This window comes from Ovis canadensis, chromosome 26 (genome assembly GCF_042477335.2).
Source record: "Ovis canadensis isolate MfBH-ARS-UI-01 breed Bighorn chromosome 26, ARS-UI_OviCan_v2, whole genome shotgun sequence".
Lineage (NCBI taxonomy): Eukaryota > Metazoa > Chordata > Mammalia > Artiodactyla > Bovidae > Ovis > Ovis canadensis.
Window position 1 is genome coordinate 34,693,609 of NC_091270.1, and position 25,051 is coordinate 34,718,659.

The 25,051-nt window shown below is 35.7% G+C and overlaps 1 protein-coding gene across 15 annotated transcripts in view; it reads right to left on the reverse strand.

Moving 5' to 3' along the window:
• Positions 1-25,051, reverse strand: part of PCM1 (pericentriolar material 1) — an 89,760-nt gene that overhangs the window by 5,441 nt on the left and 59,268 nt on the right. For 7 of the 15 annotated variants that reach the window (XM_069573307.1, XM_069573310.1, XM_069573303.1 and 4 more), the window contains 13 exons: positions 23,382-23,438; positions 20,845-21,017; positions 20,366-20,497; positions 15,275-15,386; positions 13,393-13,554; positions 13,014-13,150; positions 9,177-9,311; positions 8,318-8,515; positions 4,012-4,074; positions 3,616-3,751; positions 3,175-3,335; positions 601-676; positions 11-267 (listed from right to left, as the gene is read on the reverse strand). In XM_069573307.1, the coding sequence (XP_069429408.1) occupies positions 11-267; positions 601-676; positions 3,175-3,335; positions 3,616-3,751; positions 4,012-4,074; positions 8,318-8,515; positions 9,177-9,311; positions 13,014-13,150; positions 13,393-13,554; positions 15,275-15,386; positions 20,366-20,497; positions 20,845-21,017; positions 23,382-23,438 (1,799 nt within the window). Of the gene's footprint in view, positions 1-10; positions 268-600; positions 677-3,174; positions 3,336-3,615; positions 3,752-4,011; positions 4,075-8,317; positions 8,516-9,176; positions 9,312-13,013; positions 13,151-13,392; positions 13,555-15,274; positions 15,387-15,768; positions 16,239-20,365; positions 20,498-20,844; positions 21,018-23,381; positions 23,439-25,051 lie in introns of those variants that run through there. The other 8 variants (XM_069573309.1, XM_069573313.1, XM_069573305.1 and 5 more) reach the window with 4 other exon arrangements.

Below are 25,051 nucleotides of genomic sequence, written 5' to 3' on the forward strand. Positions count from 1 at the left end.
CGATACCTACATAGTCATTCACTAACACTGGAGATTCAGTATCAGGACTTCCAGCCAAAGAACTTTCAGGAGTCTCCTGAGCAGATTTCACTTCTTTGACTCTAGGCACCAAGGTTTCAATTTCAGTTAAAGGTAAAGGCAAAGGGTTAGGCTGACTGGACGAGTCGATGGTAGTAAGAGTATCCTTCTGGACAGTGCTATTTAAAGGTTGCTCATTTTCCACGATATTGAGGTAACAGGGCTTCACAGGAGTGCTATCCTGGTCACCTGTCATCAAAAGAAAGTCTTAACATTAGTGTTATGCAACCATCATTAAGTTTTACTAATGCGCCAAATAAAGACTAAAATGTATAAATGTATAATCAGACTACTTTCCTTACAAAATTTGTGTTTAAATATTTGTCAACTTTTCTTTAACAGCTGTTTGCAGAAACAAAGCCCTAGCATTTTTTACAAACGATTTAGGGAGAGAAAAAAGACATGTATCAGGTCCAAAATACCTTCGAATTTCCATTAGCTAAGAATTTAGATTTCTTTGTTTTTAAGCACATAAAGGACACTGCAGATAATTTTAACATGGAAATTTTAAACTTTTCTTACCTTTACTAGTAGTGGGTTCTTGTTCTGATGGGACATTTTTGCTTTCTGATGATTTTTCAAAATCATGCTGTGGAACCTAGAAGGAAAAAAGAACGTCTTAATAGTGGGATCTAAATATATAGTCACTATACAGGAGATGGATGGTATTTCCAACCTGAGACCTTCATACAAGGAAATTTAAAAATAATCTTCTAGAATTGTTTCAAGAAGGCTGTGGTTGCAATTTCAAGATGGCTAGGTTTAAAAAGTTTACTATTCTTAACTTCAGAACAACACGAAGAACTGGAGTATTACAGATTTTACTATTTTTTTTTCAGACCTGACTCTATATTAAATGAAACTAAAAGATACTTGCTTATATGTAGATGTTAACTGAAGGGAAGGAGAGAAGGATGAACAAGCTAACTGCTTTCTGTAGGAGGAGAAAAAACTGAAGATTCACCTCATAATTGGATGCCCCAGACTCTAGGAAGGAAGGGACATAGTGGTGGGGAGAGAGTCAGTGACAAGCAGGAGGTGCTGACGGCTGTTTGAAGCGTAAGAAAAACGTGGACATTAAGATTCCCTCCCCAGGCTCAACAGAACATGGCAAATTATATTTTGGAGGAAATGAGCTAGTGAGTCTCAGACCAGGGGGCCACCATGGAAGGGGCAGGCTGTGGAAAGCATGAATGACAGGATAAAGTGTCAAAATGATCTAGTGCAAGGCTGCATAATGGTGGGACTCAGCCCTAACCCTACATCCAAGTTCAGAACACCAATAGCCAAGGAAAGGGACCTCCTACCAGGCAGGAGATGGGCAGACCCTCCCTACTTTGTAGAGATTTAACTATTCCAATAGGAATTGACATTTAGGATTTTCTATCCGTTATCTACTTGGCTGGCCCACAGTAAAGCCCAAAAGAATTCCAACTGGCTTTTTGGTGTATTATTCTTTAATGTAAGCACCAAAGGTAGAGTGGATATTTGGAGAAAGCCTCTATGTGTGGGTATGAGAAAATACTGCTCCCATGAAGAGGGTACTAAAAAGAAGTAACAATCAGAAAAAAGTACTTAGAAATTAAAATTATGACAGTTGAACTGAAAATAATATCATATAGTTAAGGTCAAATAAATCTCCCAGCAAGTAATAAAACAGATCAACGGGTCAATAAAATGAAAAGGAGAAAACAGGGCTAATTAACATCTGATAACATTTATTTCAGAAGAAAAGAAGAGAAAATGGTAAGGAAGAAATTGAAGAAAATTTACCAAACCTGAAAAACATGCTATAGATTAACTGAGTAAACCTAGAGTAGTGAATAAAAAAGACCTGCAACAGTGTATATTATCACTGTAAAATTTCAGAACTCCAGGTGAAAAAAACACCTAGAGTTACAAAGAAAAAAGGACACATATGAAAAATCAGAACTAAGAAAGGCCTTCAAAGACCTGAACGGAAATGATTTTCAACACAGAAATACTGAGTTTTCTTAGACAATATAAAATGGCAACTAGAGAAGGGAATGGCTACCCACTCTAGTATTCCTGCCTGGAGAATTCCATGGACAAAGGAGGCTGGTGGGCTATAGTCCATGGGGTCTCAAAGAGTCAGACATTGAGCAGGGGGAAAAAAAAAGTCAAGATATGTTTTGCACTCTTTCTTAGAGAGTGACTGGAAGATGTGTTCCACTAAAATTAGGTAATAAACCAAGGAAGAGAAAGGCAAGATTTGATTCCAGAAACTGAGACCTAAAAGTACGAAAGAGGGGATTCCCTAGCTGGTAGCTATCCATAGGTCTAAACAAGAGCCAAACCCAGAATGGAGCAGGAAGGAAGAAAGCTCTGGAAAGGACAAAACTGACTGACTGGTTCATGAAGAAAATTCTGAGAGATTTATTAAGCTACTGGTGGGCAGAGCAAGCACTTGAGCATGTGATTAAAGAAAATAAAAAAAAGTTAAGACAATTATTAAATTCAGGTGAAAAAAACGTACAAGACTAAGCAATAAACACTATTCGCTTAGCTCAACAGCCAGTAATATCTGCATGGTTCATTTAAATCTAAATATTTGATTAAATACAGATTTAATCAAAGACATGCTTAAATGAGGAACCATACGTGACCTGAGAGTCTTCACCTGCTATAACAGAATTCAAAAGGTAATATCTAACACATACATGAATAAATAAATACACACACATATTATTCAGATAGAGGGTAAACAGCAGAAGAAATCATACCAAGTTCTGCCTCTGGGGCAGGATGAGGTGAGGATAGGAAGGGGAATGATTTTATTTTGTTACATACTACTTCCATGCATAACTAGAAAAAACATAAGTTAAAAATAAAAATCTAAAGTCATCACATAGTTTCCAGGACTTGTTATTAAAATATTTTAAGTGCTTTAAATGTAAAAACATTGCTGAATAAAAAAAATAATAACTGTTTTAGATTTCAATAAGGATATTAAAGAAGTCTGTATTCATGAAAATGAGAATGGGGAAGCTGTTGACTTTAACATGTTTAAAAAGAACGTGCTTTGAGGTGTCACAGGGAGACTGGTGAAGAGAGTGCGAGTCTGCGCTGGAATACCTGACCATCGTGTTCATTTTCTTCTGCAGCTTCAGTGTTAGCCTGAAGTGACGTCTGCACATCTACAGGTCCCTCCTCAAATTCTTCTATTTCTTCATCTTCATTCTCATCTTCTCCACTTCCATAATTAGTCAAAGCCTGAGTTTCAGCTTTGGACAAATCTAAGTCGATTAACACACAATTTTTAGTAAAAATTTCAGCACTTACTTAGTAACAGCTACCATTTATTGCATGCCTACATTATATAAGTGCTTCACATACAGTATCTGAAGTCTTCAAAACCGTAAGTACTAGGAAACGTGTTGAAAGGACAGGTAATTTAGACAGGGTCACACTGAAATTCAGAGCTGTGTGATACCTAATTCTATATTCATTCCATTCCAACAAACTGTTTCAGTTAAGTGATCTGTAAAGAACTAATGTGTGAGCCTTCAGACTTACTAATAGACACTGGACATTCTTCACTTTCTTCATCTTCCTCTTGATCAGAAACATCAGATCTCACATTTTTGGGGCCGTCACCATCATAAACCTCAGACGTTTGAGTCTGCTTAACTGTTTCCGTCTCATCCTTGTCCTAGCCACAAATAAATTTGAGTAATTAATTCCTTAAAGTACATTTTTTAAAGGTATATAGTAAGTCTATCTCAAAAATTAGTAAGTCATTATCTAATTAAAAATATAAAGAATGATTTTAAATTTAGTTGTTTTTAAAAGAAAATAAAACTCTGTGAGAAGAAAGGATATTTTATGATCTACTTTGCTCTCTACCATTAAGGTAAAAGCTACTAAAATTATTTAATCTTTTGTTTCAAAAGCCACTAAATTAGCACATACTTTGTCTTCATCATCAATTTCTCCAGCAGGTGAACTGTGATCTCCTTCAAGAATCCTTTTGGCCTATAAGCAAATCGGTTAGGCAGAATTCAGGGGTGATCATTCATTATCACACTTAAGTACTCAGTAAACTTTAACAAATCCTGCATTCTTAAACCATCATCCAAAGATATTACTGTTTTTCTTAGAAATATAAATTCAACTCTTATTAAATAAATCTTTTAAATGAAGAAAAACAAAAAGCAACACGGTCTACCTGACATCTCCTTGTATATCTAAGAGACATCACAAACTTACTAAATCCAAAACAAAAATCTTGATTCCTTTCCTTCTAAAACCCCATCTTCCTTCAGTCTTCCTAATCTCAGTAAATGGCCCTTCATCCACCGAAATGCACAAGTCAGAATCAGCCTGTACTATATGTTTATTACCCACATCTGAACTACTACACTGCATTTGACTCAATCATCCTAATGTATCTGCTGTTACACACTCAGAGCTGAGACACTTCTTACTCACCAGAGCTGAGACATTTCTTACGTGGACAACTGCAACAACCTTCCAAGCAGTCTCTCTGCTTCTCTCTATTCACCTACAATTCCTACTCAATAACGAAGCCTGACAAATCTTAAACTGAGATTATGACACTCCTCTCTCTCAAACTTTCCTATGAGTTTCCATCATGCTTAGAATAAAATAAAAGATAAGGTTTCTAAGATTTCACAAACTTGTCCTATATACCTCTGTGACTTCATCTCCTACAGGCTCACCTCATTTAAAGTGTTCCTGCCTCCCTGGTTTCTCTCTCTTCCCCAAAACACTCAATCCTGCTTTAAAGTCTTTACACTTAATGGTTCTCTCTGCCTGAACTGTTACACTTAACAGTTCTCTCCTCTCATCTTCATTATAAACTCTTGTCTTTCCATACCTTAGCTCACATTTCATCCCCTGAAGAAGCTTCTTGATTCTGCCATCTAAAGCAGTCCTCTCTATCACTTTTATCATATCATCCTGTTCTATTTTCTTCAAGCTCTAAGTAATGGCTGAAAGTATCTGAAACTTATTTCTAGAAGAAAAACATGAAAGGCTTGAAAAAGATGGACTGATTTTATCTACTTTAGATTTCTGCAAGAAGGGTAATCTCTTTGTTTTGGGTCTTGACTTGTTTTTCCTCTTATGATTAGAGAGTCAAGAAAAGGGTGCTGGTGTCTAGGGGAAAAGCCTCCTGGTAGGCCTCAATCTCAAAAACGACAGAATGATCTCTGTTCGTTTCCAACGCAAACCATTCAATATCATGGTAAACCATGTCTATGCTCCAACCAGTAACACTGAAGAAGCTGAAGTTGAACAGTTCAATGAAGACCTACAAGACCTTGTAGAACTAACACCCAAAAAAGATGTCCTTTTCATTATAGGGGACTGGAATGCACAAGTAGGAAGTCAAGAAACACCTGGAGTAACAGGCAAATTTGGCCTTGGAGTACGGAATGAAGCAGGGCAAAGGCTAATAGAGTTTTGCCAAGAGAAAGCATTGGTCACAGAAATCACTCTCTTCCAACAACACAAGAGAAGACTCTACACATGGACATCACCAGATGGTCAAAACCAAAATCAGATTGATTATATTCTTTGCAGCCAAAGATGGAGAAGCTCTATACAGCCAGCAAAAACAAGACCAGGAGCTGACTGTGGCTCAGATCATGAACTCCTTATTGCCAAATTCAGACTGAAACTGAAAACAGTAGGGAAGACCACTAGACCATTCAGGTATGACCTAAATCAAACCCCTTATGATTATACAGTGGCAGTGAGAAATAGATTTAAGGGACTAGATCTGATAGAGTGCCTGATGAACTATGGGCGGAGGTTTGTGACACTACAGGAGACGGGTCAAGACCATCCCCATGGAAAAGAAATGCAAAAAAGCAAAATGGCTGTCTGGGGAGGCCTTACAAATAGCTGTGAAAAGAAGAGAGGCGAAAAGCAAAGGAGAAAAGGAAAGATATAAGCATCTGAATGCAGAGTTTCAAAGAATAGCAAGGAGAGATAAGAAAGCCTTCCTCAGCGATCAATGCAAAGAAATAGAGGAAAACAACAGACTAGGAAAGACTAGAGATCTCTTCAAGAAAACTAGAGATACCAAGGGAACATTTCATGCAAAGATGGGCTCGATCAAGGACAGAAATGGTATGGACCTAACAGAAGCAGAAGATATTAAGAAGAGGTGGCAAGAATACACAGAACTGTACAAAAAAGAGCTTCACGACCCAGATAATCACAATGGTGTGATCACTCACCTAGAGCCAGACATCCTGGAATGTGAAGTCAAGTGGGCCTTAGAAAGCATCACTACGAACAAAGCTAGTAGAGGTGATGGAATCCCAGTTGAGCTGTTTCAAATCCTGAAAGATGATACTGTGAAAGTGCTGCACTCAATATGCCAGCAACTTTGGAAAACTCAGCAGTGGCCACAGGACTGGAAAAGGTCAGTTTTCATTCCAATCCCACAGAAAGGCAATGCCAAAGAATGCTCAAACTACCACACAATTGCACTCATCTCACACGCTAGCAAAGTAATGCTCAAAATTCTCCAAGCCAGGCTTCAGCAATATGTGAACTGTGAACTTCCAGATGTTCAAGCTGGTTTTAGAAAAGGCAGAGGAACCAGAGATCAAATTGCCAACATCCGCTGGAACATGGAAAAAGCAAGAGAGTTCCAGAAAAAACATCTACTTCTGCTTTACTGACTATGCTAAAGCCTTTGACTGTGTAGATCACAATAAACTGTGGAAGATTCTGAAAGAGATGGGCATACCAGACCACCTGACCTTGAGGTCTCTTGAGAAACCTATATGCAGGTCAGGAAGCCACAGTTAGAACTGGACATGGAACAACAGACTGGTTCCAAATAGGAAAAGGAGTATGTCAAGGCTGTATATTGTCACCCTGCTTATTTAGCTTATATGCAGAGTACATCATGAGAAACGCTGGGCTGGAAGAAGGTCAAGCTGGAATCAAGATTGCCGGGAAAAATATCAATAACCTCAGATATGCAGATGACACCACCCTTATGGCAGAAAGTGGAGAGGAACTAAAAAGCCTCTTGATGAAAGTGAAAGAGGAGAGTGAAAAAGTTGGCTTAAAGCTCAACATTCAGAAAACGAAGATCATGGTACCTGGTCCCATCACTTCATGGGAAATAGATGGGGAAACAGTGGAAACAATGGCAGACTTTATTTTTGGGGCTCCAAGATCACTGCAGATGGTGACTGCTGCCATGAAATTAAAAGACACTTACTCCTTGGAAGGAAAGTTATGACCAACCTACACAGCATATTCAAAAGCAGAGACATTACTTCACCAACCAAGGTCCGTCTAGTCAGGGCTATGGTTTTTCCAGTGGTCATGGATAGATATGAGAGTTGGACTGTGAAGAAAGCTGAACGCTGAAGAATTGATGCTTTTGAATTGTGGTGTTGGAGAAGACTCTTGAGCGTCCCTTGGACTGCAAGGAGATCCAACCAGTCCATCCTAAAGGAGATCAGTCCTGGGTGTTCTTTGGAAGGACTGATGCTAAAGCTGAAACTTCAATACTTTGGCCACCTCATGTAAAGAGTTGACTCATTGGAAAAGACTCTGATGCTGGGAGGGATTGGGGGCAGGAGGAGAAGGGGATGACAGAGGATGAGATGGCTGGATGGCATCACCGACTCAATGGACGTGAGTTTGAGTGAACTCCGGGAGTTGGTGATGGACAGGGAGGCCTGGCATGCAGTGATTCATGGGACTGCAAAGAGTCGGACATGGCTGAGTGACTGAACTGAGGCCTCAGCTGAGGGGAAAAAACATCCAATTTCATATGTGATCAAGACTAATTCAACACGGCATAAGAGCTACAGGGATGTGCAACCAAGGTCCTAACAAGCATGTGTGTTGGCTGGGGTGCTAATACTCCTGGGGCATCTACTGTGATTGACAACAGCCACGGCAGGCAGCTGGCCAACGGCCATATCCCAGTCCTCTCTTTTCTGGATAAGCGGCCATAACATGAAGTAGATACTTGACTATCCCCTGCCACCTGTTCCTGTCTTGAGCATCCTTGATCTTGAGCCACTGCTATTACTGAGATTCAGTAAGTGGCTGTTCTAGGTACTGACTTATAATCTGATTAACTCAATTTACAAAAAAAAAAAAAAACAAAAAACCTGCTTTGGTGACGTCAAGTATTATTTTATTTACTCATAAAGATCAAGGACATTTATACACTAATTACAACTATTTCTATATCAAAATGAATGTCATTTACCTCTTTTGCATAAGACTGTATCACTCCAGCAGCTTCTATTTTCCTTTTGCATCTCTGTTTAACAGTCACACTATTATTATCCAAATCTTGCATGAGCTTAAAGAAAGCCAATTCATTAAATAACACTTCAGATATCTCTACAAGAAGATCTTCTCCACAATCCTTCAGTTTTCTGCCAGCAAATTTTGCCAGTGAATCCTATTCAAAGATAAACCAAATCACTTTAAGATTATAGCAAACTTTACCTGTGGGCAGAGAAATACAGATTAACAAATTTGAATTATAATACTCATGAAGGGAAAAACAATTTTAGAACTTTTTAGTACTGAAAAACTTAAAACTAATGTCTAAGATAGGCTAAAAAACGATAGGTTAATATTACTAAGAATATTACTAAGCAGGACTCTTGCTAGTCCTGCCCGCAGTTACGATCCACTGCTATTACATAATTTAGTTACTGTTACAGCCCAGGAAGTCTCTACTATCAATAGTTTCCAGCTTCTACAATTTCCCAGATTGGTAAAAAGAAAGAAAGAAAAATTATTTTAGAGAATACCAAGGAATACTTTCTACACATTTCAAACTTGAAATGTTGTTCTTAGGTAGAGGAAAAATCAAAACAAAATTTTATTAGATTTGGGAAAAGCCTTAGAGATGGTAAAGTTGAACGAAGACACAGGGCCTAATACAGTATTTTTTAATTAAGTAAGGAATAACCTAAAAAGTATTACAGCATCATCCTAAATGGATGCCAGAATGAACATCTACTTGAATAAATTGTGTAATGCCAGAAAATGGAGAGAAAAAAGTCCTAACCACATGGTACATACTGGTAAGTCATACAAGTACAAACTCTTACCTGTAGTATACTTCCAAGTTGCTTATGAAAGAACTTTACAAACTCTTTGCTCTCATTGTTTTGCTGAGTAAGGACCAAAACCATGCGTCTTACTGAGGTTAGAAGTTGAGAAGAACATACTTCATCCATGTGCTCCTGAGAAAAATTCTAGTTGGTTAAGATATAACTTACCTATTGTATAAAAAGTGTTAATCCACATGATATATGAAATTGTATTGTTCTTGCGTAAGCTCCTCAACTTTTAGAAGCACATTTAGAGACTTTGTTCACAAGAACAGCCAACTCCCGACTACATACATTAAAAGGTTTGCAAATTTTGATTCACCGAAGCAGATAATAGCCAAAAAGAAACTGGCTGATTCAACATTTTCTACTACTTCCTTTCTGTACTTTAAGGAACTATTCCTGCCATTAGTGTCCATATCGCCTGTATGCCTGTTTGCAGTTCAGTTCAACTACTCGCACAATTGTACTTCACCTTTCATCAAATTTCCTGTGTTATCTGCTAACTTTCCTTAGCCTTGGCACTGCTGACATCCTGTGGGTTAGAAGATGTCGAGCAGCCCTCTGAAGTCTACCCCCAAAAAATCAAGATTTGAAGTGAAATGAGACATAATAAAATAGTTGAAATCAGATCGTTAGTTCTGCTAATTTTGTTGGCCTCAGAAATTTTCTGAAGTGATAAATTTAGCAAGGGAATCCTCATGAAAGAATAGAATCAGACACAAAATTGCCAACGCAACTAAATTTTCTGAGATGGTTTCATTCCCTACACATGAAGGTAAGTTATTTATATTTTTTAACATATAGAAAATAATTATACATATCAAATAAATATCACTACCAATATACTTAATTTAACAAAAAAGACACGTTTAAAAGTATTTATTGCATTACATGAACATAAAAACGTAAAATAAAAAAGGCAATACTGTGTTTATGGCTAAGATGGAAGTAAGCAATAACCTAAATAGAATAAAACAGTATATATTCTTATAATTCTTATAATTAAATATTTTAGGCGGTGAAAATATATTTTAATAAAGGCACAAAAATAATTGGTGAAATTGATGTACTTGTTTAATCTCCTCAAATTCCTTTTATCTAGTCTCTGAGGTCCTTCTTGAGGGTAAGAACTAAGAAATTGGGAAAGATCTTGTTCTACTGGCCGGGTACAGAGCAGAAAATTGCAACACTTTGTCATAAGTGCTCTAATAAAGACAGGTACCAAGTTTCCCAAGAGCAAGGGGAAGAAGGAGAAATTCTGCCAGGAAATATATACAAAAGTATTTCAGCTGAATCCTGAAGGAAGACCAACAGAGGAAGGATAAAGGCCATTCTGGGTAAAGGAAGTTAACACGGGCAATGTGCCTTTTTGAACACTGTCAAGCAGGATACAAGGCATGTGGAAGGAATAGTTAAGAGGCTGGGATCAGGCTGCAGAAGTTTTATGAGCAATGCTGAATCTGATCTGGATCCTGTAGGCCAACAGTTTTCAACCTATATACTTGACTAGTTTAAAAACCACAGTCAAGATTTGGTAGATCAATTCACTTACTAACATTCAGTAAGTATTTACTGAGTACTACTACGTGCATGTATTATTCCTGGCACTGGTAAGACAGTGACCAAAACAGATTAACATCTCTGATCTAACTCTTCATGACTTCATGGAGTTTACATGTAACAAGGGAAACAGACAAAATCAATGAGCAAATATTAAATAGGTTATAAGGTGACAAGCACTATGAAGATAAAGAAAAGCAGGTAAGGAAAGGGGAGATCTGTTCACCAAAAAAAATAACATTTGACTAAAGCCTTCAGGGTTCAAAGGAAAAAGCCATGCAGGCATGTGAAGAAACAGCATTCTAGACAGAAGTATCAGCAAGTGTCAAAGCCTTCGAAGCACCAGTAATGCTAGCAGGAGAGTTGAATGATTAGAAGAGGAAGCAGAGACAGAACCATCTGGTGCTGCTGCGGGTACTCAGGAAGAGGCTAAGGTTTTTCGTTTCTATATGCAATAATTTGGGCGTAGACAGATGGATCCTCTTTCCTCTCTTGGCTATCAAGCCTCTTCGGAGAAAAGAGCTCCTAGAACTGTTCTTCTCTCTTCTCTCAAAATACTCCAAAGAAAGCAATTACTTCCACCAAGGGAAGAAATATAAGTGTACGGAAACAAAAATTTTTGCTGTCAGCGTCTAACACATTGGCAAGTACAAGCAGGTTGTAAGAAATGAACCTAATGACAACATATTTGTCATTGAACCTAATGACAACAACTCTGAATAAAAAGATTGTCTTTTCATCTCTATTTTTTTAAATTTCCATTAAATGAGAATGTGAGAGTCCCATCTCAGAAAATAGTCCTGTCTTTGCATGCTTGCTTCTCTCTCCTCTTCCTTGTTATTAAACACAAAATGGTACTGCTTGTCTCATAGTTTCACTGTTGCTAGGAATATAAATTTGTTAACCTTTCTGAAGGATAATGTAGCATAATGTCTCAAAAGCCTTAAAAATATTCATACCCTTAAAGCTACAAATTCTATGTCTAAGAATTATATCAAAGGAAATAAAAAATGGGATGCATATTTAAATGGAGGTAAATAATTTAAGCATTTTTCATGATAGTGAAAAATAAACCAGAAGAGAATAAACACAAACATTTAACAACAGGAACTAATAAAATAATTAACAGGAAATTCCGTTCTATGAATACTCAACCCTCACAGTAGCAATCATGTAACTTACTACTGGCAGTTCTACTTAGTCAACTCTGGCTCTTCTGCTTTCGCACAACCTCTATATGTTTGATCACCTGATCCTGGGCCCTACTTCTAGGCTCCCTTCTCTTATCTAGTGCTGTGCTTTAGGTGACCCCATCTACTATTAGTAGGATCTGTTGAATATATTCCATTTGTCTACTGTGCCCCATCTTTAGTACCACACCCTTATCTAAGTCATGATCATTTCTCGCCTCCTCACTGTTGTTCTGACCCCTATACTCAATTCTCCAGAAACACCAGATTTTGTTTCTCTTACTTAAAATCTCCTAGAAGTTCCCTTCGAACTTCCAACAAAATCCAAGCTTTGACCTATGCCTATGACAGTCTGCATAATTGGCCCTTCCTCCTATTCCAACATCACCTCACACAAATTTCCTATAGCCATACACCTGTTACTCCAGTTTCTTCAACATGCCAAGCAAGCTTCTACTTCAAGGCCTTTCTCCATCTGGAATGATCTTAAGCTAGAGCTTAAGCTAGCTCAATTTTATTCACACCTCTGCGTAAATGTTCCCGCTTCAAGAAGACTTACCTGACCATCCAGTCAAAAACAAACCATCACATCACCATATTTTAATTCTCAGTATGGACTACCTGACATACATCCACTTATATGTTCTACATTTACTTATTTTTTTAAATCCATATTCTCATCCTAGCATGTAAACTTCATGAGAGCAAAGGCCTTGACTTGTTCATTATTATGTCCCAACACCTGGCATAAAGTAGGTATTCCACAAAAATTTCTGAATGAATAATGAATCAATGTGTATATGTATAACCATTAAAAAATATGCAATAGAAAAACACAGTGATCTAGAAAGATGTTTATGGTATCATTAATATTTGAAAAAAGTGGAATGCACATGTATGTGGGCAAAATATTATAGAAAGGTTGACAAAATATTTACAGGCGCTATCTCTGGATAACATAATTATGAGTGATTTTAGTTTTTTTCTTTATCTATTTATCTATTTACTACGATGGAGTCTTTGGCATGAATTTTAAAATATACAACAGAACACTTACTTATTTTTAAAAATTATTACTTACCTTCAAAAAAGGAATGACTTCTTTCATAATTGCTTTAATTTGCCGGTCCAGTTGCTGAGTATCAATTCTAGGACACGGGACAGTAGAAACTTCACTCACAGGTTGCTGTGAACTATGATTTTCAATAACAGGAGTTTCTATTTTAAAAGAGAAAATGCTACATTAGCAAATAAAGTCTATGATGTGAAATGTATACACTTATGTAAAATTCTAAAGAACACTGAATTGATGATTTTATGCTAAAATAACACAAAGGAACATCCATGTAGTTCTAGTACCACTGATAATTAAAAGAAAAGTGGTCCAAAAATTTCCATTATACATCAGGTGGGGTTCATAGTTCTTTATATACGGATTTTTAGTCAATTCAAGAACACACCTTCCAAATTATTACTAATCGTGGTTGTGTCAGCAGCACCATCATCATCCTCAATGATCCTGCAGGTACACCTGACGTCTGTACTGCTTTCAGCCTCCATCTTCATATGCGTATAGTCTCTCATCCTGGCTAATGCCTGATCTAAGTGAATCACAGTGTCACCTGTGTACAGAACAGAAATATTTCTAGAAGATATAAAAGCAAATTTTTTTCATGTATCCTACAAAATTTACTGATAAAAACATAACGTCTGAATATAGGGAAGAAAAACTAACTTAACAAGTTTCAGATACTGTACTATTTGGGTACTTGACATGTATTACCACATGTACTGTACTATTTGGGTACTTGGCATGTATTATCACATGTACTTAATCCTTAAAATAACCCTATACAGTAGATGATAGTACCCTCATTTTCACAGAGCTTAAGCAACTGCCCAAGGTTTCACAGCCAGTTAAATATAGAATCAAGAATTGGAACCCAGGTCTCTCAGACTCTCAAGTCCATATGTTATTTCACATAAACAGTACAACTAAAAATAATTTCAAAATATGCAAATTCTGATGTAAATAATACAACCTAATAAAAGCAATTAAGGTAAAGACAAGACCTAAGAATGAGATTTCCAAATTCTCTTTTGCTCACTTCAGACAAAGCTAATGTTGAAGAACTGTATAGCTATTGAAACTAAACAGGGTACAATTCAAAATCGCTTGAGAACTCAGAAAGTAGGTAAAATTGGAGGAGAAGGCTGGCTATAGAGTGCCTTTTCTCTATAATGACATGAGCTCAGTATAGACTTGATAGGTATTAATATTTAATAGATGGGAGCTCCTAGAGAGAGCTAGGGTTTAGAGTCCTCGTATTAATACTTAGTAAGGCAAAAGAAAAACTTACTGCTTACTGAAAGATAGGTACCTAACAATACAGCAAGGCTTGACCCTTTTCTTTTGTCATGGAAAAGACTTTTAAAATCATCTAAATCTTGTTTTCATCATATAAACAAAAACTAGAGTTACAGGACATTATTTTAACAACTAAGTGTCCTGGAAGTCTAAATGAGTGAATACTTGGGGACATTTTGATATGCTATAGCCTGGAAAATGAATCAGGTACTTAGACATCTTTCTTTTCTCTAATTTTCTTTCCAAATTTAGGACTTGAAGCTTTTTTCTCTCTGATCTGAGACCCTCTAAGCTTTTGTTTTACTACTGATGGAAAAAATATGTTGGAAAAAATACAATATGTCATGCCTTAAAGTTGCCTGGGTTTCCAATGATAGATTATATATGCTAAGAAATTTCAGTTCTTACTATAAATTACAAAGTTCAGATTTTTATTGAAGATGTGACTGGATGAGGCAATGCTACCTCTAAATTCTTCTTACTGATTAACTAGAAGATCTTAGAGGATGACCTTTTCTTTTTTTTGAATTAGATGATTTTTATTTTGAAATCCAACATTTAGTAAAAAATGATTTCATTCATTTATTAAACATTAATTGCCTAATATACATCGTATGTCATTGTTCTGGCAACTAAGCATTCAGAGTCTCTTCTCACAGAACTGACAAGGGATGACTTTCCTCTGAACTTCTATTATGCATGCTAGAAAACTGCTTATTTTCCACAAGAACACAGCATAGTAAATAAGACCCCAATTCCTAAGTATATACAGCAAGTCAGAAAGGTGAGATGACTGGCCCAAAGTCAAAGAGTTAACAGTCAAGAGATGGCTGAATTTAGACTGATGGATGGGTAGTGTTTTAAGTTCACCTTCTTTCTACCAATCTTCCCTTTCTAAACGTTTCTTTCCTTATCAATACAATTCAAAGACTTTATTAAAATCATGTCCTAAGATTACAAAAAAATCTGCTTACCCAGAACATCTGTTGCAAAAGGCTCACAAGTTGAAGATACACTAGCATTATCAGCATCATTTTGCTCACTTATTTTATGTGTTTCTCTCTCAAAGTTCTTCTCAAAAGTTTCCTAAGTTGTAGTTTAAAAAAACAAATAAAAGTTACTAGTATTGCTTTTAAAATTTTATGGATTAATATTAAAAATTTAACATAGAAACTATTTGCATAAAACACTTAAAACTGATATAATGAAAGTTATAAATGGTTGAATACAGATTCACAGAGAATATCAAAATATTAAGTAACGTTGCAGAACACTTTGTCATTATGGAGGTGAAAATACATAGTGCTAGCTACTAATTACATTCTAACTTGGAAAAGGTAACATTACTTCTACACCCTTGGGGAAATTCTATCTTCAAACTCTTAACAATATCTAATACTTTACTATGATATCTGGCTGTCTCATATCAGAAGAAAAACACTGATGGCACCATTTATATTTTTTAAAATTTTTATTGAGATATAATTTACATACAACAATGCACCCATTAAGTGTACAGTTTGATGAGTTTTGAAAAATATATGCAGTGAGGCAACCATCTTTCCTAAAGATAAGACCATTTCCATCAGCCCAGAGAGTTCCTTTGTATCCTCTACTTCCCACTCACATAATTTCTATCACCAGAGATTAGTTTTGCTGTTAACAGAACCTTATATAAATGGAACCACTCAGTATATACTCTTCAGTGTCTTGCTTCTTTCACTCAGTATGTTTCTGAAATTAATCCACGTCGTTGTGTTTCAGAAGTTCATTATTTTTTTAATGGCTGAAATAGTATTCCATTATATGGATATACCACTGTTTGTTTATCCATTTATCTGTTGATGTTTCCCGTTTGAGGCTATCATGACTAAAGATGCTATTAACATTAGTGTACAAGTATTTGTGGACACGTTTTCATTTCTCTAGGATGAATACCTAGAAGAGAAATTGCTGGGTCACATGCCAAGTTTATGTTTAACTTTACAAGAACTGCCCAACTGCCTTCCAAAGTGGTTGTTACAATTTTTACAATCCTACAAGCCGTATGAAAGTTCCAACCATTTCAAGTTCACACCAATACTTCTTACTGTCCATCTTTTAGATGTCAGCTTTTCTAGCAGGTGAGAGGTAGAATCTCATGTGGTTTTAACTTGAACACTGGCCATTTATATATCTTCTTTTGTGAAGCACACATTCAAATCTCTTGCCCATTTTTATGAGCTGATTTTTTTTTTCTGGATGCACCCCATGGCATATGGAATCCTTGTTCCCCAACTGGGGATTGAACCCAGGCCTCTGGAAGCACAAAGTCATAACCACTGGACTGCCAGGGATTCCCTAGAGTTGATTTCTTACAATTAAGTTGTAGAAGTCCTGTCTATAGTTAGGCTTTTTATACAGTCATTTGCCAGATATATGTACTAAGGCTCCTAATGGTATCTTTTGAAAAGCAGAAGGATTTTATTTTGATGAAGTCCAATTTATTTTTTTCCTTTCATATTTAGTGCTGTGTCCCACAAAATCTCTCTCATGTCAAAATCATAGTTTTTTTTTTTTCTTTTATAAGTTTTATAGTTTTAACTTTTCCAGTACTCTTCTTGTTTAGTGACTAAGTTGTGTCTGAGTCTTTTGAGACCCCATGGACTGTAGCCTGCCAGGTTCCTCTGTCCATGGAATTTCCCAGGCAAGAATACTGGAGTGGGTTGCCATTTCCTCCTCCAGGGAATCTTCCTCACCCAGCAATCGAACCCGTGTCTCCTGCATCAGAAGGTAGGTGATTCTTTACCACTGAGCCACCAGAGAAGTTCCTTCTAGTACTATAAAGTAGTTTCAAATTTATTTTTGTGTACAGTATGAGTAGGAGGGAGTCTCAATTATATTTTGACTGCAACTATTTCACAACTATCTTCTTTCCAAGTTATTGATCTTTTAAAGTTACTCTTAAATTATGAAAGGTCTGTCCCTGATTAAAGGAAATTCTGGCATAAGGGAACATGGTTTAAGAAATGGAAACATTTTGTTACACCTTCAAGCAAGACCCAAAGGTCGATGTACCTTTGCCATTTTACAGCACCTGGAGTCGATGATGGAAACTGTTTCTTCCTCTTCCTAAACCTCAATTCCTCATCCTCCTTAATTTATAATCTCCAGATAACCACTTCAGTTCTCTCTTTCATGGCATGGGAATGTTTATATGCCATAAAAGATATTTGAAAACCTCCATAAATGGAACTCCAAGGATCCTGGCTTAGTAACATGGAGAATGAGACTCTATATCCACCCAATATGGTAACCACTAGCCACGCAGCTAGTTAAACAACATTTAAAATTTAGTTCCTCAATCCTATTAGCCACATTAGTGCTCGAAAGCCATGTGTGCTAATAGATACTGTACTAGGCAATGCAGACTGTAAGACATTTCATCACTGGAGAACATTCTAGTGGCTAGCACTGCCCTGGATCTGTGGCTATGAACACTGGACGCTGTGCTAGCGCTGCTGCCGACTAAATGACATTAATAAAGGGAAGATGATGACAGATATGAAGAATTTAAGTTTTAGATGAAAAATTAAGGAACTGATTTATTTATTTAAAAGTAATTCTAAGTATAGTTATTTGTGCCAAGTTCCTATGGTAATGGAATGAATTTTTGTGTCCCCCACAAAATTTATATATTGAAGTTTAACTCCGAATGTGGAGATATTAGGAGGTAGGGCGGCTGAGAGGTAAACAGGTTTAGATGAAGTCACCAGGGTAGAATCCCCTTGATGACCCTTTTAAGACAAGGAAGAGACATCAGAGCTTTCTCTCCCTGCACAAGGATACAGGGAGAAGGTGGCCATCTGCAAGCCAGGAAGAGGGACCTCACCAAGACCCAAGTCTGCTGGTCCAACAGTCTCAGGACTTCCTAGCCTTCAGAATCATGAGAAATAAATCTCTGTCGTTTAAGCCATCCAGTCTCCAGTATTTTACTGAACCAGCCTAAGCTAAGACACCTACTTACAAAGTATTACTGCATCTTTAAATCTTATTTAACTTTAAAACCTTGTCAGGTTAATTATATAATAAGTTGTAGCTCAATTTTCCAAATTTATTGTTGATGGTGCAAAAAAATGGGCTCAAATCCTTTAAAATAATTGGAAGTAATGCTGCCTATATGAAATTTGGATAAAAAGAAAGGCACTAGAGTTAAGGATATAAAATTACTAAAAAAGATTTTTCAAAAAAGACATTCTTCATGCTCTCTCAGTCATTTCAAGGCTAATAAATTTAATATAAGCTGCTGCTGCTGCTGCTAAGTCGCTTCAGTCGTGTCTGACTCTGTGCGACCCCATAGATGGCAGCCCACCAGGCTCCCCCGTCCCTGGGATTCTCTAGACAAGAATACTGGAGTGAGTTGCCATTTCCTTTTCCAATGCATGAAAGTGAAAAGTCAAAGTGAAGTCATTCAGTCGTGTCCAACTCTTCGCGACCCCATGGACTGCAGCCTACCAGGTTCCTCTGTCCATGGGATTTTCCAGGCAAGAGTACTGGAGTGGGTGCCATTGCCTTCTCCATAATATAAGCTAGTACCTCCTATGTTTTACGTATACAGCTGGAACACTTCATTTCCCACCAAAAAAGAGAACACAATTTTCAACTGGTTACAGTAACAATTAATTCCAAGTACCAATCTGTTACATTAACTTATTTGATAATAAAGTCAATCAAAACCATGTACTTTTCGTACACAGGTTTATGTAGTAGTTTAAGGGCTGGAGCCTGGTGAAGAAAAATTTTAAGCAGAAAAGATGACTTGGGAAAGTATCATTTTAAACACAAGAGCAAAAATAGAGCAAAAATTTAGAAGTCCTCAATCCTTGTAAGGAAATTACTATACATGAAGAAAAGAAGATGATCTCTGGAGAAAACACTATCTTTTCAGGAAAAAAGCTTATGTTATCATATTAACCATGGGAAGAAACACAATAATATGCTTCCAACTCCATAATCATAGCAGACATTTGCTAATCAATTATGGTACTCTGATCCGTGAATGTCCAGGTGCTGAAGGTGGTATAAGAAAGAACATAGTTGCTATCCCAGGACCACATACATACAATCTTTTAAAGTAGAATCAGGGTCTGAACCTTTAAACAGGTGATTTCCAAATACTGAGCTCATTACCTCCTCTCTTAGCAGTTGGCATACATTCAATCCACTATGTGCAAAGTAGGTGCTATTTGGAGAATATAGTTTATTGAAAATATATACTTCCCTCATCACTCTTCCATTTCCAGGCCCTTTTTACTTTACTTAAAATTTTCTTCAACAGTTTTAATACATTAAATTACATTTTCTTCTAGGCTTTTTTTGTCTAGCTTCTCTTTTAACCCCAAAACACAATTTATCTTGTATTTACTCAAGGATTCTGTGCTCTAATTGCTGTATGATTTACTCAAACGTCTTGAATGAACAAAGAAATTTTTACTAAATGTGTGAGTGAGTGAGTGAAAGTTGCTTAGTCGTGTCTGACTCTTTTACGACCCCATGGACTATATAGTGCATGAAATTTTCTAGGCCAGAATACTGGAGTGGGTAGCCTTTCCTTCTCCAGGGGATCTTCCCAATCCAGGGACTGAACCCAGGTCTCCCGCATTTCAGGTGGATTCTTTACCAGCTGAGCCACAAGGGAAGCCCAAAAATACTGGAGTGGGTAGCCTGTCCCTTCTCCAGTGGATCTTTCCGACCCAGGAATCGAACCAGGGTCTCCTACATTGCAGGCAGATTCTTTAGTAACTATTCTGACTCAATTCCTATGTTGGACAAAGAAGATATAAATACAGTTATTTTAGACCTTATAAGCTATCATTTCTATATAACTTTCGGTGTTTGACTGCTGTCATATCTTGAATGAATTTTATACCTCACCTCAAAATTAAGCAATACATTACACTTAGCTTTTGAAAAAAGCTAAAAACTAAATACATAGGGTATAATCACAATTTATTAACAAACTACTTAACTTTTGTTCGCTGCATATTGAAATTATGTCTACATTTCATTAATCATTATCAGCTTACATCATCAGTAGTAGCAAGGCTTTCACTGGGAGTAAGTTCTGAGTTGGATGCTATCCAAGTACCAGAATTCACTGACTTTATATTTTCTCCTTCCTTTTCATGGTTCTCAGAAATATGCCTGGATACTATGTCCTAAAATAAGGAGAGAAGATAGCTATTTATGAAAAACATTTTGTTTAATCACAAAATTAGAAGTAGAAGCAGACAGCAGAACAAAGGCAATCCTCCCAACCTCAAAGATTAACTATGAGGAAGATATAACAGGACAATACAATGAAAAACTGTCAGAGAAAGACTTTTATCTAAAGCCACTTAAGCTATAAAAGAAGATTATTAAAATGGCATGGAAATACATAAAGAAACAGATTGAAATACTTATGGAACAAGGACATACTTCAATCTAAGAAAGTAAACAGGTAGAACTGGGAAATTTGGCAGTACCAGAAAGCAGAGGAAAGAGAATGTTAGGTACAAGATACCTGCAATGCATATAAAGCCCTCTGTCTCAAATAGTCTGTATTAAGTAGCTGAAGCTCATGGAAGAGTTCAATAAGAAAATGTGGACGAGACTCATTTTGAGAAATCAACGTAGCTACTTCAGAATAAATGGTATCCCGCAAAGCTTCGAACATGGAAAAATCACTCCCAGTTTCTGGAAGATATTAAAGATCAGAAAGTTAATACTGGTGAAATATATTCCTGACTATTTCTATTAACTTGCCTCATTACTCTCAACGTTAAATTACTTAAAAATCAGAACACAATTCTATCGCAGAGGTTTTAAAGTAAAAAAGAATCTTAATAATTACCAGGATAAAGATAATTCTAAAAATCTCAAGATACATACTACTTACTAGAGAAATAACATTATCTAGCATTACTTAGACCAAAGTTATTTCTCAATGAAAAATATCTGGAAAATTTTACATGTTTCATAGGAATAATCAGTGGAAATCTTTCAGCACTTGAATAAAGTAAGTGAATTGCAAATCATTTTCTTTTTTTGCTAGTATGAACTTTTTTACAGAAAAGGAAATTTATTTTGTTAATGTTGAGAACAAACTAAATGTTGCCAAGGAGACCTACTACTTTAAGGTTTATCTAGTTAGATCTACTGATTCTCAAATCTCTACTCTCCTGCTGTACTGATGAAAAACTGAATTTGTAACTGTAACAAAATAGGTACAATTTTACTGCAGTGTCTTACTGACACACTCAGTATAAGCTGAAGCAAGCAGTGACCCAAATGAACTTTTCAGTTACCCAGAATCTAGGTATCACTCTATTATTTAGCAACATTTCTGCTGCATGTATTTATTTATAAACAAAGAGTTATCACACTTAAAGGTATATAATCATACCTTTACTTTTAAAAACATAAATTAGGAACTGTTCCCATTTTGAGTTCTCTACGAAAAAAAAAATCTCCAAGTGTTCTTCTAGCTATCAAACTCTATAAACTTTCTAGAGTAATAGTAGAATCACAAATAGATAAATACTTAAGTTTAAGTTCATTTTAGTTCACAAAAAGTAGTGCTAAAATTTCACAACAGGGAATCTGAAATGTTAAGTGTTTTAATACATTGTGCTTTCAAATAAATATTGCAAGATCATTAAGATTTAATTTACTTTTTCCAAGAAAGAAATTTTTAAAATGCAAAGCAAATGTGGTTTAATGAAAAACTTTCCATTAACTTGCTAAGCAAATTAACATCCTCAGGCCTCAATTTCTACAAGTATAAAATAATAAGGATAATAAATATACAATGTCCCTACCGTGCCTCAGACATTTATGAGTATAAAATGAAATGATATACTATGATGCAGTTACTATAAAAATATTTATTATGAGCAGGAACTGGAACTATCTCTATAGGAAATTTCTATTTATAGGAAAAATCCAGATAAGATGTGACAGCATACAAACTTTCCCAATTCATACACTATATTGTAGTTTGATCAGTTGTTTTAAAAAATGGTTTTTAAATGGTTTCTTATATCTTAAAGATATAAGAACAAAGCATATTTAATGATATCTTTCATACCTTCGTATGTGATAAAATGATCACTCTAAATTATATATCAGTAAAGATTAAATTATTTCCAAATAATGAATTATAGCAGACATATACTTCATCCCTACAATAGAGAAGTGGAAAGTTTTTACCATCCTCTTTCTGGACTGAGGTGCACTAGTTTAAGCTAGAAAAATCTCTGACTTCAGCCAGATTTCTATGACTCCATCTTGTTTTTATCCTACTTTCTTCAGAGTTCTTTTCTTTAGGAAGTGCCACTGATATATTTAACTTCATCTATGATAGATCCTTGTTTTGTTTTGTGTTTTTTCTTTCTTTAAATTCCCCTAAAGGTTCATAACAGGCTTTTCTTTTTCACTCATGTGTACAGAGGAGGCATTAAAGAATATTTACAATTCTAAATCATACATGTCTAATAAATATTCATAGTTTAAAGACAAAAATAGCATTCTGCAATTTTTCCATGACCTTTATTAATCATGGTATTTACATGTCATAGTTGTTTTGTTCAATGGTTTATTTTTTTACACGTGGAATGGTAAGAAAAAAATAAGAACTAAAACAGAAGTCATACACAATACTTAACACTGTAAATCAGAGCTAAGAATAAAAACAACTGTATTTTTGTTTCCAAAAATATTAAATCTCATAAGCATTTAAAGAATACAAAATAAATAAGTTCAAATAAAACACTAAATTACAAAAAAAGCTTTCTATTACCTACATGAATGTGTTGGTTATGTTACATACACTAACAGAAAATGGAAGTAAGAGAAAAGCAGGCAATTTTACCAATTAAGAATTATAAATGAAAAGCTTCAGAATTCAATGGGTATGAATTCTCTTCCACTTTTACCAGCCAAATAACATATACACACTAAACTAAATCTAAAAATAATTAGAACAATAAAACTAAGGATTTTTAGGACCAATGGTAAAAATTAACAAAAAGCGGACACCAGAACTAAGCAGATTGTTACCTGGCGCTTCATTGCATGCATTTCTGTTAGACTGCTGTAGTATTCTCCTAGCATGTGCTGTAGGAAAGGGCAGACATAAGGATGAACATAAAATGTGTATGAATAGTAAAGACAGGGTCTATAATATGAATAAATGAATGAAAAAAAAAAGAAATAAGCAAATTTCTTTAAAATCGTTTGCCTGAACTGAAATGTTATCACAAAGGTATGGTTTATGCTCTATTTAAAAATAATCTCTTCGGGGAAAATATCAAATGATCTGCTATAAGCTTGCGTTGATATGACTGATATGACTCTCATATAGTAAACTTTCATCATTCACTCTTAGAAGCATACACATCAAGGGAACTTCCCACAGTCCTTGAGGGACAAGAGGACTGTACTGAACTGTATACAGTTCAATACTAGCAGCCTCAGATGTTACAATCAAATGATCATGTAACAAAAACTACTATTACACGCTACAAAGAACTTTAGGGTAATGGTTAAAACTAAAATTAAGTCTTCTAAAAAAAAGGAATATTTATATTATTCAAACTTTTTTTAGTTCATCAAAATTTGATGGTTTCTAAGTGACAGTAATAAGATCTGAAGTACTATGACCAACTATCAACTATTTAGGTAATGATAACTAATTTATTAAGCCTATCAATTTAGTGCCCTTCCCCAACCTTCACCTAACTGTCTACTGTCTGACAACATCACTCTTTTATAAAGATAGAGAAAGGAGATGAAAACTACAAAATTTCAATAAAATGCTGGAGTCAGAACAACAGAATTGATATATCTGACAAAAGGATCCTGGACTTAAGAGGAGACTAGGATTGAAACTTCAGCTCTACCATTTGCTAGCAATATGGCCTTGAAGAAGTCATTTCAAAATATGAAAAATAAATACTCATTATAAGTTTTAGAAAATATAGAGGAGTTTAAAGATAATAAAACCATTATTAATACTTTGATGTTCTTACACTTTTTTTTCATCCAGATTTTTGTTTAAAATAGTTGGAATCACAATGTTTAGTCAACACCTAAATCCCAATTTCTTCTTTCACTTTTGTTTCCTTTAGGATGCATGCCTACAAGTACAATTACCGAGTTAAAGGCATGACTTTTTTCCCAAGAACCAGTTAAACCAGACTAATTTATATTACTGGTCCCTTATGAGGACTGAGAAAAAATAGGTACCCCCTGAGATAATGTTTCCTCAACTACAAAATGAAAATAAATTCATAGGATTATGAAGTTCAAATGACATGAGTAATTTAATTTGTAAACAGTAAAGCATAGTATAAATGGTAGCTGGTATTATCATTTTCACGGAAGATCTTACGGACAACTAAAAATTTAAGAGTCAATATTTGCTGACTCTTTCTCCACATTTCTTTGAGATGTACTTATTCTTTATAAATCAGGAAAGTACTAGTATGTATTTAAACTAAAATGGTGGCAAATACATGACTCCATCCATTCAATAAACACTCACTGAGTGCCTACCATGTGTCAGGTTAGCGTCAGGTACCACACTAACATTTAAGATACAAATATGAAAATATTATCTATTGCCAAGGGACTCAAAAAAGCAATACAGACACTAAACAGGTGAATACTGTATAATGTAATACAGGCAACAGAAGAGGTTTACACAGGCTTTGACAGAAAAACAAAAA